Here is an 18,444-nt window from a genome sequence, read left to right as displayed (position 1 = left end):
CTGAGCCCGGGTACCCAGGGCGAAGCTAGAAACCAAAACTGAGGAAGGGACTTCAATCACCAAAAATACAGAGGAAAAGCAGGCTGGGAGATGGCGAGTCGTTCTGCCGGGGCTGTGAAAGCAGTAGAACACCAGGCCTGGACAGTGAGTCAGAATCAGGCGGTGATAAGCCTTAAAATCCACCGGAAGAAACAGTGGCATGGCTCCTGGGGACACGGAGGAACTATCCCGGGCGCTGACTACAGAGAAATGGTGCGCTCTGATTTAGGCTGGAGAAATCTCTCTCTGGCCACCTTGAGAAGGGCAGTAATTGTAAGGTCGCCGAGCGGTGCGCCATTAGGAGGAACCCACCGGAGAAGCACAGTGAGCGTGAAGGCGGAGGGAAACCGGAGATGAGGACGGGCTGGAGAGCAGTTTGGGCAGGATAACGAACGGGAGCTGATGGCTGCAGACTTGGAAGCGCCTCCCAATGAGCCACAGTGACTCAGGACGCTCTGAGGCGAAAGATAAAGACTCAGACCACAGCTCCGATGAGTGGCCACAATCCCCCCCCCCCGCCCCCCGGAAAGAAACAGGACCACCGACGGGTATTCACAGATTTGCCTGAGATCTAGTGGGGTCTTGGGAAGAGCAGGAGAACAGATCTAGGAAGGATGCATGAAGTATTACATAATCGCCGCTGCCCGCCTCAGACTCGAGGACGTAGCAGTACAAAGTGGCGGTATAGCTCGGCACGCTTTCAGAAAGATCTGCTCAGAAGGAATTAGTCTTTTTAATGAGTTCCTCCTATATAGCTGTAACAGTTGGGGAGTGACCAAATTGGGAAGAAATTTTCAACTTAAAAGAAGCGCTTTGAGTCAGAAAAACGTCTCTGTCCTCCGGTTGGCTTGGCTCGAGCGTCTAAGGTTTCCAACATGTTTCATTAAGAAGCCAGTCAAATCCACCCCATTGCTAAGTGTGGCCTTTAAGGAAACAACTCAAGATGGAGATACAAAAGGAGAGGGGCACTCAGACACTTGAAAAAGAAAAAGCCACTACGCTACCTGACATGCGGGCAAGGTGACAGCTGGGCTCGTAACTAACACGGGGGCGGGGGGGGGGAAACAAGAGCCGTGTGGACAATGCTCATTTTTTAGGATTTTGTTTTGCCTTGTGTTTAGACTCATCCATGAGCCTGAAGTTGAGAAACACATAAACCAGTCCATCATCGACCACAGGACACTTTCAAACATACGAAAGAAGCAGATGTCTAATCTGGAGCTCATTTGCACATCTGCAATCTATCAAGGCCTCTTTCCCAGATCTGTAATGTGGCCCATCAAATGGCTACATTTGGTGCCAATCGTGGGCGCTGACGCACGACCTGAGGAAAGCTGCTTCGGCAGGGTGCCTGCTGCGACGGGCCAACGGCCACCTCCCCGCTTTCCGGATCCGCAGAGATGCGGGGGGGGGGGGGGGCCGTTGGGGGGGCCTGCGGTCTGTGGAGGAGAAGGCCACAGGTCCACCCATAATCGCAGACTCTTGAGTTAGGAAGAAACAGGGAGACCGACCCTTTTGAGTCGGAGGGTGAAAAATTTACGAATCAACTGTGAGGCTTAAAGAATCATACACCTACAATGAACCCAAGAGATGATGCTTTGTTTGGTTTTGAGGTGGATTTGTTTTTTTTTTGGGGGGGGGTGGTGAGAGGACGATTGGGTGCTGGGGATCAAACCCCCTGTGGGGTCTCACAATGCCAGGCCCACACTCTGGGGCAGAGCCCCAAGTGTCAGCCTCTTGGCGGTTTTTAAAGCTAGTTCAACGCTTGCATCTCCCTCTGCTCATCTTGTTAACGTACCAACCGCTAAGATGCCACGGCAAAAAAAAAAAAAAAAGCAGCTGCAGGACTATGACTGGTTACGTGGTGGCATCCCCACGCCAGGCGCTACTCTGCAAAGACATTCCCAGTCTCTGGCCTGCCACTGTCCTCCAGACTATGGAAGCCCCCTGGCAGCTGTGGTCCTTGCGGCCTGCGAGACGGCGGCAAGGCCCTTCAGGGGGGACGCAGAACCCACCTCATCTCCTCTCGCTGCCTCCTATCTGCTAAGTTCACACAGCGCATACTCTGACTTACTGACCGTTCGTTCAAATTAAGGCGCAAGATCAAACCAGACAGATCTGCCAGACAGATGCTGTCACCAGGAAAGAAAAAAAAAAGATATGGAAAAATGCAGCCTACAGCCTAAAACTTAAGTTACAGGTTGTCCAGCCATGGTGGGTGTGATCCTGGTGCCCTGCCCCTTCTAGATAAGCAAATCCTTTGAATGAGATTCAAATGAGCTGACAAACTGCACTCCATGGTATGTAGATGACAAGAGATTCCCAAACTGAGCCTACAGCCACCTTTTGGTTTATTATAATAAATTTTTAAAACCCACAAAACTCAATGCCCTCCCAATCTCTCTTTATGTTAACAAAAAGAAAGCACCCCCAATTGCACATTACCCTCCCCCCACCTCCATTCCAGCAGCCCCCAAGGGCCATTTTAGGAAAATTTCCCACTTTAGGAAACACGGGTAAAGCCTGTCAGAGTTTCCAGGACCAAGCCATTTGAAATTAGCCGAGTCTGAATAGACTGTAAAAGTAGGGTGGAAGCATCACAACACCCACTTTGAAGAAAAAATAAGAAAAGAAGAGAGCTCAGATGTTTCCAAAGGAAGGGGAAAAGCCAAACATAAATAAATGAGATTATTTCAAACAAAAATGCTTCAGCAGAATGAAAACAACAATTTCATTAAAACAAAGATACCCCCAATCAAACATAGCTGAGATGGAGAAAGGAGCACCAAATAAACGATGGAAGGATGGCTCGGGATGGTAGATGCATGCTGAAAGTAGACTATGGACCAAACATGATGGCCACTTGATATCTGTACTGCAAACCATAATACCCAAAAGGAGAGTGTAAGAGGGAATGTGCCTGCCACAGAGGCAGGGGGTGGGTAGGGGTGGGGGTGGGGGGAGGGATACTGGAAACATTGGTGGTAGAGAATAGGCACTGGTGGAGGGATGGGTACTTGAACATTGACTAGAACACAATCATGAAAGTTTTTTTTTTTATTTTATTGAATCACCATGAGATAGTTACAAGCTTTCATGTTTGGGTTACAATCACACAATGATCAAACACCCATCCCTCCACCAGTGCACATTCCCCACCATCAACATCCCGGGTATACCCTCCTTTCCCACCTTCCCCCTGTCTCCATGGCAGACAATATTCCCCATACTCTCTCTCTACTCTTGGACATTATGGCTTGCAACACAGACACTGAGAGGTCATCATATTTGGTCCATTATCTACTTTTGGCATGCATCTTCCATCCCAACTAGTTCCTCCAGCCATCATTTTCTTAGTGATCCCTTCTCTATTCCATCTGCCTTCCCCCCTCCGCTCATGAAGCAGCCTTCCAGCTATAAGGCAATTCCCCTGGCCCTTGTATCTGCTGTTCTTGGGGGTCAGCCTCATGTGATGTTATCCTATACTCCACAAATGAGTGCAGTCCTTCTATGTCTGTTCCTCTCTTTCTGACTCATTTCACTTAGCATGATACTCTCCAACAATCATGAAAGTTTTAAGACTGTAACTGTACCTCACAGTGATTCATTAAAATAAAAAAATAAATAAATGTAATCACTTATCCAAAAAAGAAAAGATACCCCAATGAACAGGAGATAGACATCCAATGAGAGATTAATATCCCAGATACCTAAAGGTCTCATACAACTATCAACTAAAAAGCAAAAATCCTAAGTTTTTGAAAAATGGGCAGAAGAGTTGAGAAGACACATCTCCAGAGAGGACACGGAGACAGCCAAGAGGCACATGGCAAAATGCTCATTATCGCTATTATTATTCGGGAAATGCAAATCAGATCCACAATGAGCTATCACCTCACACCTCTGAGAATGACCTACATTAAAAAGATAAGAAACAACCAAGGGGTGGCTGAGGGTGTAGAGAAAAAGGAATTGTTATAGGCAATCGGGTAGGAATGTAAATGGGTGCAGTCTACAGAAAATAGCATGGAGAACCCTCGACATATTAAAAACAGATCTCCTGAGGTCAGAGAGATACTATAGTGGGTGTGGTTCTTGCCTTGCTTGCAGCTGACCCAGGTTCCATCCCTGGCACCCCACATGGACCCGCTGACCCTGCCAGGAGTAAGCCTTGAGCACCACTGGCTGTGACCCCCAAACCAACATATATAGGTATGTGTGTATACATATATAACATATATGCATATTACATATATACATATATATACATATACACACACACTGATCCAGCAGTTCCACTCCCAGGTGTATATATAGAAGCTAAAAACACTCATTTGTGACCTGGGAAGTAGTTCGGGGGTAAGACATGTACTGCACTTGCCCCCAGTCCATGCCAGCACCACATGGTCTCCCAGGCATTGCTGGGGGTGGCCCTGGTGGCCCCCAGAGCTGCACGGTCTGAGCAGCACCTCGTCCTCTGCTAGCCTGGTTGGCGCTAGTGTCTACTGAGCACCTTTTGGGAGTCCCAAACAAACAACACTACTATTTTGAAAATACATGTGCGTCATTACTTACAATGGCCAAGATAGGGAAACAACCCAAATGTGCAGTGATGGATCAGTCTTTAAAAAAATGAGGTGTTTTCTAGCTACACCACGGAATATTAATCAGGTTTTGTGCCTGTGTTCTGGTTTTGGACCCAGAAGTGCTGAGGGGCTCTTCCTAGCTCTGCACCAGGGAGCAACCGCTGGGGGTTACTCATGTGGTTACACACGCGGTGTGCCAGGGACCAACCAGAGTAGGCAGGACACAAGGCAAGTGTCTGCACCCCTGCACCATCTCCCTGGCCTCGGAATCAGCTGTCTTGATGACACTGAATGACACTGATGGAATGGGACTGGACTTCGGATAACGTTTACAGAATGGGTTTGGAAGGCAGATGACAACAGAAATAAAGCAGAAGGGGGAAGACAAGAACAGAACGGTTTCACTCACATATGTTACAAAGAAACAAAGCAAGGAACCACCAGGCCAGCAGCAAACCAACCCTAAAGATTCTGACTGGAGAACTGCAGTCACTGGCGGAGGGCGGGGGGAGGCGAGGGGGCCGGGGGTTCAGTGGGCTGCGGTACAGGGACATACACTGAAGAGGTGTGAAGCTGCAGGCTGGAACACAAATCGTGTTAAACCCGCGTTTCCTCAATTCAGAAGAAAAAGTTTCCCAGAGAAACGGAAACGACGCAGGCGCAGTTAGATTCTCGAGGAGTTTGGTGAGCACAACTCCCGGAGCATCACCAGCCCAGAGACTCTCAACGCCACTTTGAAGGTTCTGCTGCTCAGAGAGGTCCCTGCAGAAAGGCGGGAAGAGTCTTTGGGGGAGCGTACACTGGATGGACCCCAGGCACACTTCAGCCCAATAATGGGAAGAGCAATTTCTTGGTGGAGCTTGGGCCACCCTGGTGCTGCTCTGTGGTCCCTCTAACTAGACAACGCTCTGCGGACCATATGGGGTGCCGGGGACCAAACCCAGGTGGGCCGCGTTCAAGGCAAGCACCCTACCTGCTATTCTATTGCCCCCAGGAAAACTAAGTTTTCTTGTCATTCGTTTGACTTTGTTGTTTTTTTTTTTTTTAGAGAGGTGGTAGGGGTGATGGTGGTAAATCGAATCCATGTTTTTGCCAATCTTACACAACAATGCCATAATGATTCCTCCTTGCTTAGTAACAGAAAATTGAGAAGCCATGGGTTTTATCTCTGATTTTTTTTTTTAAGATAGTATCCTTTCAACCAACCAAGGCCTGAACATGATTTGCATAGACTTGTTTCATCTCTGGTGTGTCCATATTTGGAAGAAAATAATGTAAATGTTTCGTACATAGGCACTCAGCAAAAAGAAATCACCAGCGGACAGTTACAGAGCAACTCTTGATTTAACTGTCAGCTCTACTGTCTTTCTGATCAGAACCTTTTAATCCATTTAACGCAGATTTTACTAGAAGTGAAAACTCAAAAAATTCTTTTTTCAGAGAATACCTGAAGCATGAACAGATGAAAATTCCATATTTAAGCAATTACATGCAACTCAGAAATGCCAATTTCCGTCACAATTAGCCTAAGTTATGCAACATATTTTGCTTCTTTTTAGCATGTAGGTGATGATGTATGCTTTTATAATTTGCTTAACTACCTACAGTGAAATTTTAAAGTCACGTAGACCATATAAAACCATAAAAGAAAAGGTACATTTTTATTTTTCCCAATGTAGCATGTTTCTACACTGCTTACGGAGCTTGTACCAGAAACACTGCTAGTTTCTATATAAAGACTTCCATAAAATTTTTATAGTTTCCATAAATGCATAAAGATTGTCAGATTCATTATAGCCTCTGTTTCAGTGCCAGTGGAAAGAAAAATTACCTGCAACCTTAACAGTGATCTACATATACAGGGGCGGGATCGTGGACTCAGAATCCCATTTTCAAGCACTCTCAGATGCTCGCTGCGTCTCATGAAAACAGAGACGAGTGCGCTAGAGCAGAGACTCCGCACGCACTCCTCTCTCACCACCACACTCAGGAAACACAGCCTGAGAAAGCGCAACTGTGGGAACAAGTTATCAACCCTACCTCGCAGTAGACGTAACTAGATTATAACTCTATGCTTTAAAGTGATGCCTAAAATATCTGACACACACGAGCCTATTCACGGAACTCTTGTAATAGGTGATTGTATCTTCACGCCAAATTTTCCAATACGACGTCTTATAATTGGCAAGACTCATTTTTAACATCTGAAAAGTCACGTCTTGAAGTCAAACTGAGATTCTGAGGAACAGTGGCCATAATTCGCTGACAACTTAATTCAACTGTCCTTCTCTCCCTTAATTTAATTAGAACTCATTAAAACTGTACTAATCACAGTGAGGAAAGTTTTTACCAATTATTTCCATAACTGCAAATGAATACAGTAAACATTAACAAAATAATTATAAATGTACTTAATTATCTACAGGAGAATTTCTAGCAGGAAAAGATCTTCATGTTCTGGTCTCTTATTTTCCGTGCTACACTGACACGCTGAAATCCTTGGGAAACCATTTCCAGAAATGAAGTATATTACTGAGATTTTGTTCTTCTTTGACAAACGTTTTCTAATCAAAGTGCCTTCTTATTAAGAGCCACATGATCTAAACTGATAATGAGATTGAAAAGAATCTGGACTGCTATCCAATCCAAAATAATTCAAAATTTTATCTTATTTTAATAATCTTAACCCTAGTAAAAATTTTAGACTATATTACACTTATGAGAGATGGGCTTTCCCTCAACACCGCAGACACCCAGCCTTGAGTCATTAAAATATTGTTTTCAAAACAGGATACTTTTCAAGTTAGGAGCCTACCAATGTTGATGTTTTCATATTTAAACTAGCTAAGCATTAAACAAAAGCAGATGAATAAATAATGTGAACTCTGAAAAGACCTTGCTTTTGCCTTTTTGTTTGCTTTTCTTTCTCAAAAAAATATAGAGATTGCCTGTCATTCAGGGATTAACAAAGCCTGTACCTTCAGGTTTAAAGATCGCAGGCTCACCAGATTTTAAATGAAATATTGAGTGCTACAAGGTGATTTAATGGTTTTAAACCATAGATGTCATTGCAGTCTGAAGATGTCACAGACAACTTAGGAAAGGGAGGGGGAAAAATGGGGCACAGAGAAATCACTTTGTCAGTAATTATAATCAAGAGCCCTAAAACGCGCACGGGCTGCTCATTACTCCTTCCTTCTGTACCCTTATTTACATTTCAGATTACATTTTTTTTTATGAACCGGTAAGATCTATCAGAGCTGAGAGGAGTGAAATAATGAGGGGAAAACATTTTAATAAAACGTGTTGGGTCTGCATTACTTCCGTGTCAGAAAGAAAGGCTACTTCTCTGCTGATGGATCATTTATTCTGCCTCCAAACAAGAAGCCAAAGGGGGGAGAAAAAAAAAAAAAGATGAAACTGATGAACTTTTACTGCCCATTTGTCTTTAGCCGACAATTAAGACAGAGAAGATCAAAATGGATTATCATAGCACGCAGACGACTGGCCCAACAGTAATACATCGCTGGGACCACAGATTTGTAACTCTCTTTTATCCCTCCCCTTTCTTCTTACTTCTTTCTCCACTCTAAAGGCAACGCTGGCTTTGTGGCTCGAGGAGAGCCAAAAGGCTGGTCATCATTATTCAGTCACAGATGTCAATCTAACCTCCCTTTTTTCTCAGTTTCTAAAGCAGCGAGCCACAATAATTTGTGACAGATTCTTTTACTGTAAGGTACAAAGAACACACAGAATAAAACATGGAGCAGCGGCCAGCGTCTCTGATCAACGGTGCTGGGACATGGGAAAGACACTATATGTAAAAACAAGCATGGGCAGTTTGGGTGAATGGGGAGGTGGGGGGAGATGCTGTGCGTTTGGGGGGGTGGGTGGGAAAGAGGGGCAGTAAGTGCTACACTTTGTGGTGAACTGTCTCACCTGACAAATTATATCATAAATGTTTTAATACTAGAAATATGGTCTAGATTAAGTGCCTACAGAGCACTGAAGGTTTGTAGGCAACAGGAAAGAAATTCCAAGAAATCCTTTAAAATAGTACATCAGAGGAAGGATAGTTTGATTTCATCTAATAAGTGCAAAGCAGAGGACAGGGGAACCATAAGAACAGAGAAACCACGTGATTAAAAGGTAAATAAGAAGCAAACTAATTTCCCTGATCAATAGATTATTACCAAGTGAAATTCTGGAAATGCAGTGACACCTTCACCAAGCACAATGCAGAGCTTGCATTCATCTAGCATCCCGAGAAGTAGTAAAGAAAGAAAATCACATGAGCTGAGTTGGAAAAAAAAAATGCTAAATAAGGCATTGATATGCTCTCAGAAGTCTCCCAGCCCAGAGGACCAGCCTTCAAAATGATGCTACTGATCTAAACAAATACTTTCCGATAAGCACTTCAAAATCGCTAAAAGTTGTTTCTAGGTTCCTATTGCAACTTTAAAATCAACTTCCATATATTCAACATTTCTAAGATCATCCATTCATCAAAGAGAACTAAATTCATAACATCCAACCAGTAAACTGTGTTCCATGTGCAATTATAAATTTATAATAGTCTGCACTTCTCCCCATATGCATATATGCATACGTGCCTATTAAGACCTGTACAGAGATACATTTCTTCTCATAAAACACAATAGACATGAAAAAATAAACATAAAATTGTTATAGTGTCTGAGTAGTCAAATTATAGATGACTTGGTTTTCTTTTCATTTTATTCTTAATTTATCTCTATATTTCTCTTTTATTGGGTAGAGGGGTTGTTTTTTGCTTAGGGGGCAACACCTGTAGGTTCTCAGAGCTTATTCCAGATTTAGCGGACATCTGGGGCACCGGGAATTGAACCCGGGCTGGCCATATGCAAGGCAAGAGTCTTACTTGCTGTACCATCACTCCATCCCCAACTTCCCCATTTTTTTTTTTTGGTCATGACTACATTTTGTCCATGCAATTTGTTCACGTTGCATCCCAGAGAGGGAGGGTGAAAGCTCCAGGGGCCGAGCACGTGCCTCGCATGTTTAAGGCCTTTCAGTTTGATCCCTGCACCACGGGCCCCTTGCAAGTGCTGCTGGAAATGCCCTTTCTGTAAAAACAAAAAGGTTTGCCCTCAGACGTATGTGGGCCAGAATGCTTCAGATATAGCATAAAGCTCTATCAGATACAGCATAATGCTTAAAGAAACAGACCCAGAAGTTTCCCGCTGTCATGTAGGTATTTGGTTTTTGGGTCACATCCAGTGATGCTCAGAGATCACTCCTGGCTCTGCACTCAGGAATGACTCCTGCTGGTGCATGGAGGACCATATGGGATGCTGGGGATCGAACTTGGGTCAACCGCGTGCAAGGCAAATGCCCTCCCCACTGGTGCTATCGCTCCGGCCCTGCTATGTAATTTTATATTGTCTCCTAGAAAAATTTTCTCCCACTAGGAAATTTATATGATGGGACTGCAGAGGTGATTTGCCTGGGCTGGGAAGACACGCAGTGCCAACCAAGGCCCAGCTGGCACATTGCAGGACACGTGCTCTACCATTTGAGCCAAACCCCAGGCCCAACACAGATTTCAGAATAATAATTTTCTTAAGTCTGTTTTCTCGAGTCTATTTTTAAATAATGCTAAAAGAGTTCCTAACTACGTGTACACTGTTTATTTTTAAAAGTCCCTTACCGCCCCCCCCCAAAAAAAGTCCTATAAACTTCTAGATTGTGTAGTAAGATTCAAGGGGCTCAGTCCCTTGAGCAATTTATGACAAGATCAAATTTTAACTTTCTTACTGAAAGATGAAGAAAGGAATAGACATGAAAACGTTTTTCAGAATCTCATGTGAGAGTCTTGAGATAACCCCCAAACAAATCAAACCCGTTCACTCTGTGTGGTTTGGGTTTCTATTCCGTGGTGCCAGGGAGTGGACCCAGGTCTCGTGCCTGCAAGGCGGGCACTTCACTGCTGACCTCATTCTCCGTCCCTGGTTTGGATTTTACCCAATGAAATAACATCACCCGGTACCTCACTACCGTGATGAGCGGTTATATTCTTGGTGACGTTATGGTCCCTGTATTCAGAAAGATGTATCGGATTCCTCGCCCGTAAGAGGCCAGGGAGATAGCACACGAGGACAGTTTGCATGCTTGGCACTCCAGAATCCTGGGTTTGATCCCCGGCACCACATGGCCCCCAGAGCACAGCCAAGAGTGATGTCCCAGAGCATGAAGCCGGTACAGCCTTTGAGCTCTGCTCGGTGTGGCCTACAGACAAGACTCAAACAAACATAAATACAAAGAAACAAACAAAACGCCACTAACTTGCCCCCTTATCCATCGGTAAAGGTACTTCGAAAGGTACCAATGCTCCTGTATTGGCTAGCTCCATTTCATTGTATTTAGCCTCATTTAATGGCATTTTTCTAGAAACAATTAAATGGATGAAGTTCAGAAACATGGTTTGTGTGTGTGTGTGTGTGTAAAATTTCCCATTTGTGAAAGGTTTTATGAGGTCATTGGTTTCAGTGCAATTAAAGATGCTTTAATTCCAAAATGGTGTTTTAAAAGTATACACCAAATTGCTCAATGATTTAAAAACATCAGGTTACCCCACAAAGCTACAAAACCTCTGTAACAGTACTCAGGACAGAAACTGGAATTCTGAACCGATCACTGTATCACTGTCATCCCATAGTTCATCAATTTGCTCGAGAGGTAGCCGGTAACGTCCCCATGCATCCCTGTCACGTGCTAGTGTAGCCCGATGGCATATTGGGGACTCTTTCAGGATCAGGGGAATGGGGACTGTCACTGTTACTGTTTTTGGCATATCGAGTATGCCAGGGCTAGCTTGCCAGGCTCTGCCATGCAGAAATATTATAAGAAGTAAATTTACTATGACTGTTTAAATGGATGACTAGCTGAGGAAAGGAGAAAGCAATACACCCTAGATGGAATCCCGCCCTTGAGCGGATCTCCTAGTAATCTCAGTGCTGAACCCCCAGATGAGATTTTGTCCTTGAGTTTATCTCCTAGAACTTCCCCTGAAGGAGGAGCTTTACCTCTGCTTGTTGTTATGACAATGTTCAACCTCATCTATGTGTACCCCTCCCCCCCTCCGCTTCATGATTTCTACAGAACTGTGCTGGAAGGGGTAGGAGAAAGAGGAGGACCATGGGGACTAGGATGATGGAACTATGATGACGGGGACTATGACCAAAACTACGACTGTGCTGTAAGGGGAGAGACTGGACTACACTGGGGAGGAGAGAGAAATAAACTGACTACCACTCAGTCCGGGGCCCTGTTCCTCCGTTCCCCCATCCTTCATCCATCCATCACTGTGGGTCGGCCAGGGGAAAGGTTCTCTGCCACCGAACACTCAAGTCCCACGTGCCCACATATTTCTTTGAAACTCTGAACCGGTAATCTAGATCAAATGACAGAGAGCAGAACAATCTCAGCACTTTCAGCACAGTTTTATCAGTAACCCCTTCCGCTCCTGTGCAGGCTGGCAGAATGGAGGGGATTCCAGAGGGCAGCGCCAAAGGGCCAACCGGAACTTTCCATGCCATCATTTGAACCACCCCCGGCCTAAACACCCTTTCTGACTGTGCCTCTTGCTCGGGCATTAGCATAACAGTCTCAGGATGTATGTCCAAAAATCCAGGCGAGGTCATCAACATCCCTCCCCCACTCTCTGTTGTTACTGTTGTTCCATTGGTTCTTAAAAAAAAAAAATTAAAAAATTTAAAAAGGGTCTAATGAACTTCAGACTGCAGGGTACCTCAGAATAAAACACAGAATTTATGACAGATTTTCCTTTCTGTTCATTAGCCTCCCAAAGGAACCACCCAAATCTAGTAGTCTTAATCCTACTTCAGTATGTTTTCACTTTTTTTTGTCTCAGGCTCCTAATTACTGTATCTCTTCCCTTCTCTAAAAAAAAAAAAAAAACAAAGAAAGAAAGAAAGAAAGGGAAAGAAAAAGAAAAAAAGAAAATCCATTTATCTCTTTCAGTTAAAAGAACAGTAATAATATGTTGAACAACTCTGAAATAAATTTTGTCATGTAAAAAATTAATTACGCATTCCGAACCTGGTCACTGTAGTCCTCGGGGAATTGCCTCTGCACCTCAGGATCTGTAAATAATTGACAGATAATATTAATTGGCTTTGGATTAGTGAGCAAGCAGAGGATCACACATTAATATTTGATCAGAAGATGATAGCAGCCCTGGCAGGGGATCCAGGGGGGCAGCTGAGGCTGCCGTGTTGATGAGCGCGGGGAAGGGCTGGGCGCGGCCCCCCATTACCCTCCTCCAGAAAGACAAGAAAGAAAAATCTTAAAGACCTGATGCTACTGTTCTCTTTAGACTATTACCTAATGCAAAAAGCCTGCCAGCTGCAAATTGCCCTCAATATATAGTTCCCAGAGAAAATGAGTCTGAAGCCAGCCTGACTTTCCTGTGCTAATCAGAAGCCGCTTTTCCCGCGGCTGCAGATGGGGGGCTGAGATGCCGCCTCAAACACCAGCCTCAGACACGCATTGCAGGCGGGGGTGGGGGGGAAGGGGGGAGGACACAAGGGGTGGGGGGGGAGCTTAAATGCAAGATTCCTACTTTCAAAAGCAAAATACACCCTTCCCCAAATACTTAAGAGTTGTTGAAAATAAAGATGAAACTAAATGACGTTTTCTTCAAACCGGAGCCAAACAATGCATGCTTTACCTTGTCGGCGTCAACAAGATCTTGAGCATAATTAGGCTTGTTCAGAAACTATCCAGAAATACAGAGGTAAAGATCCCCTTGGTGAGCATCTGCCTGAAGTGGAAGTACGAAAGAGGACACCTGATTTCCCCCTGTAACTGCAGGCCAATCCACGGCTGTGAGATAGGATGCCGTGGACTAATTAAAAGCTATTAGCACTCCATTTGCTATTGATTAGGAAAACATTCCAATGTTTTTCCTGATAAAAGAATGATTGCAATCCTCAGAGGCACATTAAGGGGCATTAGGGGGGAATGATCCGAATAATACCTGAAAACTCATCTGTCCGTGCGGGACCCTGGTTGAAAAGGCGCCTGATGGGATGGTCACCCCCTCTGACAGTGACCTCAGTACCCCCTCTGACAGTGACTGCAGTGTTTACCCTGCTCATTTGTCACGGTCAGCTTTTTAAACCACCACTTTACTTCTCTGCAGAAATGAATCGAGGCCGAGCTAAAGCCTCCACACGACAGCAGCGACATGCAGTGCATGGCTTGCAGCGAAGAATCAAAAAGCGCAAAAAAAAACGAGGGATCTGGTCACAGGCTGCCCCCAAACCTGGAAAAGAACCTTTCCCAGCTCCCCGCCAGCCAGAGAGGCGCTGTTCGTGAGGCCAGCACCAGAAGCCAAGCTTCCCAAATGGGCCCGGTGAGAAAGCGGGACCATCGACCAGCCATTTCCGCTCTCGGGGAAGACTTCCCGGGTGACTGGAAGACCGGGGGGCAAATTCTTCCTGGTCCTCAGCCACCCTCGCTACAGAGGGCCTGGTGACAGGCCTGAGACCATGATGAGCGGAATCTGGGAGGAAACACCGCCACAGCACCCTTCAGAGCTGCCCCGGGGCGGGGAGGACCCGATGAAGAAGCTGGGGTGGGGGGTGTTGGGGAGGGGAGGGATGAGTTGGGGGGTGAGAACACAACGGCATTGGGCCCTCTTGTGCCGGAGGCCACAGGGCACTAACAGTATGGCGCAAGGAGCACGAGGTGGACGGGATTAGAATTCGCAGGCAGGAAGCCAAGAGAAAGCCACATGCCCAAGAGCCTCGGAGAGTGAGCCACTGTGGGGGCGGGGCGAGGGGGGGAGCCGGAATAAGCATTCAGGGCCAGTGACCCCTAAATTGTAAGTAAGGTGGTCCAGGAAAAATGTCCAATTGGATTATCAACATAGTACTGGACGACAACTGTTAGGATTTAAAAAAAATTTTTTGTTTTCCTTTTTGGGTCACATCCAGCTAAATCTACTTTTTAGTTCTACATTTTGTTTTTCCCAACAACAACAAAAGATGATTTAATTTTTTTTTCCCTTTTAGCCAGATTCTTTTGCACTGGCTAGTACTGAATAGAATTTATGTTAGCTTTGCTTTTGATCTTAGTATTGTCTTTCACTTTTGGGGGGCGTGGAGTGTGAGTAATGGTCACCACTCCTGCTGGCACTGGGCACACTGTTGGTTTTGAGCTCAGGGATCCCTCCTGGCAGTGCCCTAGGCGTACTATCTCTCCAGCCCCCATGTTTCACTTTTTAATTTTTTTTTTTGCTTTTTTTGGGTCACACCCAGCGATGCTCAGGGGTTACTCCTGGCTCTGCACTCAGGAATGACTCCTGGCGGTACTCGGGGAACCATATGGGATGCTGGGAATCGAACCCGGGTCAGCCGCGTGCAAGGCAAACACCCTACCTGCTGTGCTATCACTCCAGGCCCCAGGATTTAAAATTTGATTGTGAAAATAAATAAACAAATTTTTATCCTGATGCCACCCTCCCACCACCAAATACAGGTGTTTTGGTCCCTGAGGGACACAGTGAAACAGAAGTTGGGAAGCTATTAAGTAAGGCTCATTCTTTTCCTTCTGGCGGTGACTAATAAACTGTTTTTTGGGGGGAGGGGCTCAGGGTAAGGGTTGGAGGCTACGCCTGGCGGTGCTCAGGGCTTACCCCTGGCTCTGGGCTCGGGGATCACTTGGGGCAGAGTTTAGGGAACCATATGCTGGGACTGGGGGTTGAACCCAGGTCAGCTATGTGCAAGGCAAGCACCCAACCCGCTGTACTATCACTCTGGCCCCAACACTCTTTAACCCCAAAACTTCAAACAGAAAACTGTCACATCTGAATCTTTAATATCATTTCCCCTTACTGTGCTTACTGAAGCCAAGCCTCCTCCTCCCAAACACACACACACACACACACACACACACACACACACACACACGAGGCCAGAGAGACAGTACACTGCTAAGTGCGACGAGTATCCATGCATCCATCCCTCCATCTATAGATAGATACAGAATCAAGGGAAATAAAGGGAGAATAAAACCAAGGACTTTACTTTTTCATCATCACTTGGCCAGGCCACGAATGTCAGAAATCAAAATTGATTCTTCCACTTAAAATATGTTTACTGGCAGAGGGAGCCTGGAACTCTGGTGCATGGCATGAGAGTACTGCAAGTCTATTACAATAATTCTGGGATTACCAGGAAAAATAAAAATAAATTCTTTAAAAAAAAAAAAAAGAAGAAACACAGGTATATTGGTGGAGGGTCTTTGTCTTTTTTGGTGATGGTTAAAGGTGCAGGAACTTGTTAGACTGAAAACACTAACACTATTGTAACCACGTTACCGCAACTGAAATAAAAAACTAAATTTAAAAGAAAGTTTATTATTTGGAGCTGGAGTGATAGCACAGGGCGTTTGCCTTGCATGCAGCCGACCCGGGTTCGATTCCCAGCATCCCATATGGTCCCCTGAGAACCTCCAGGAGTAATTCCTCAGTGCAGAGCCAGAAGTAACCCCTGTGCATTGCCGGGTGTGATGCAAAAAAAAAAAATTATTAGAATGGAGAAATCGCTTATAGGGCTGGAACCATGCTTTGCACGCAGGGGCCCTTGGTTTGATACCCAAGAGTGCTGGACCACCCTAAGCACCACTAGGTAACCACCCACCCCAATAAATAAAACAGTTTATTGTTACAGATTAAAAGTGAAAGGATGGGAAAGGAAGGTTTTTCGGGGTTTTTTGGGTTTTTTTGCTTTTTGGGTCACACCCGGCAATGCTCAGGGGTTACTCCTGGTTCTGCGCTTGCTCAGGGGACCATATGGGATGCTGGGGATCAAACCCGGGTCGGCCATGTGCAAGGCAAATGCCCTCCCCACTGTGCTATTGCTCCAAGCCCCAGGAAAGGAAGGTTTTCAAAACACTTTAACAATATTAGTAAGAAACTATATTAGCTTTCTCTGTTGGTGTTTTGTTTGTTTGGGGGCTATACCCGGCAGTGCTCAGGGGACCACACAAGGTGCCAGGGATCGAACCCAGGCTGACCTCATACAGGCAAGCACCTTACCTGCTGTAACATCGCTCTTTGACTGTATTATTTTAAACATAGTTATTGTTCGTATCTACAACATGGTAAGTGGGGAGGGGCGGGGGGATGGGGAGGGAAACAATGAATAGAAGGACAGAAGGACAGATCTCCTCCTGTGCATACACCGTGGTGAAGAGGACGGTGGAGTGCCAGCATCCTCGGCAGCCAGCCACACAGCGACCACCCCCCCCCCCCAGCCCCTCCAAGCGTCCTGAGCATAAACAAACAATGAGCGCCCTAGATTCTAGCAGACTCGTGTTCAGGCTAATTCAAGCATTATCACCGACACTGGCTCAAGCACGAACCTTTTCATTTGGAGTCTGTTAGAGCTTGAGGTGAACAAAAGCAAACTTCGTGAGTTCTGAGCACTCTCCAAGGCATACCTCTTCTTTTTTTTTTTTTAAGGCAATCCTTTTTGAAAGCAAAAACCAACCAATAAACTTTCATTCAATTAGCTCAAAGATCCTGTCTGATGGTTCGTAAAGCCATGAAAGCCATTTTGTAGAAAAGTAACACAAAAACTGAAAATGATCTGCCTGGATTTTCTGAAAATGCCTATTTTGCGCAGTAGGTTCTCTTCTTTTTTTCCAGCAAGAGTCGATTGCAATGCCATAATGTCACCAAAATATCGACATTGGAAACATCTGAGTTAAAAAGGTCCAAATACAATCTGCTTTTCTCAAGCAACACAACACCCGCCTTACTAACAGTTTCAGCATGGCACATGTACAAAACCTAGCACCCTGCAGTTAAGCAAACCGCCTTTAAATTCTCTGTCTGGCAGCCATCCACTTGCGTGTCTGTATGTTTTTACAAGTACTCTATGTATTTCATTGCATCAGCTGCATTTCTTAGCATTTTAAATGGTCTGGGAACATTTTATGAAATGTTCTATATCTTTATGTGGAAAATAACATACACTGGAAAACTGCGCATCGGTCTAATATCTGTGTATCTATTTCTTTATCCACCACCCAACGCTGTAATTGCTAATGTTCCAAAACACCTTCTCACATTCAGAGCCTCCCTGCCAAATGCAGTGTCACCAAACAGCTAACTTTCAACACAAAAATGTGCAGATGAGAGTACTACCATGGGGGGGGCGGGGGGGAAGTAACATAACAATTTGCTTAGGCAATTGGCAGTAAGAATAGAGTTATCAGCATATGTCAAGCGTTTTCTGCAAGATTTGTCCCTCTGACAGAAAATGAAGAACACAGTAGATGCTATATCGCACACGTCTTTCCTCTCCCTCTCCTCGCCACGACTTTCTAAAAGAATCAATTTCATCGCCTCTCAACAAAATGTTTTTCAATAGAGGGTATCACTTAAGACGCTGTGCCAACAAGACGTGGGGCGGGAAGCCTGCATCCATCTCTTAACCAGATCAGAGTAATTGAGGCCACTTGGCTATCAACCAAGATTCATACCATATGGATATGATGGGGGGGGGTAGGTGTCTGTCTGTCTTCCTATCTGTCTGTCTGTCTGTCTGTATGTCTCTCTCTCCCCTCCCCCCCTCCTTTGCCTCCTTCTCCTCCTCCTTCCCTATTCTTTTTCTGTCCCTTCATTCTTGGCCAAATCCAACCTCTTCCTCCCCCGCCCCCCACCACTAGATGGTCCCCACCAAGGCACAAACACGTGACTGCCTCTGGAGAACCATTCCCAGGCGTGAAACAGTGAATTAGGCTC

General features: G+C 45.3%; 1 protein-coding gene across 3 annotated transcripts in view; it reads right to left on the bottom strand.

The window, feature by feature from the left end:
- DENND1A (DENN domain containing 1A) overlaps positions 1-18,444 on the bottom strand; it is a 549,524-nt gene that overhangs the window by 367,161 nt on the left and 163,919 nt on the right. For 2 of the 3 annotated variants that reach the window (XM_055143062.1, XM_055143161.1), the window contains one exon: positions 12,726-12,769. The exons of the other annotated variant lie outside the window; for it this stretch is intronic. In XM_055143062.1, the coding sequence (XP_054999037.1) occupies positions 12,726-12,769 (44 nt within the window). The remainder of the gene's footprint in view (positions 1-12,725; positions 12,770-18,444) is intronic. 3 annotated transcript variants of the gene reach the window in all.

The sequence above is a fragment of the Sorex araneus genome, chromosome 1 (assembly GCF_027595985.1).
Source record: "Sorex araneus isolate mSorAra2 chromosome 1, mSorAra2.pri, whole genome shotgun sequence".
NCBI classification, from domain to species: Eukaryota; Metazoa; Chordata; class Mammalia; order Eulipotyphla; family Soricidae; genus Sorex; species Sorex araneus.
The sequence above is the reverse complement of the archived record's forward strand: the minus strand, read 5'-3'. Positions and strand labels throughout refer to the sequence as shown.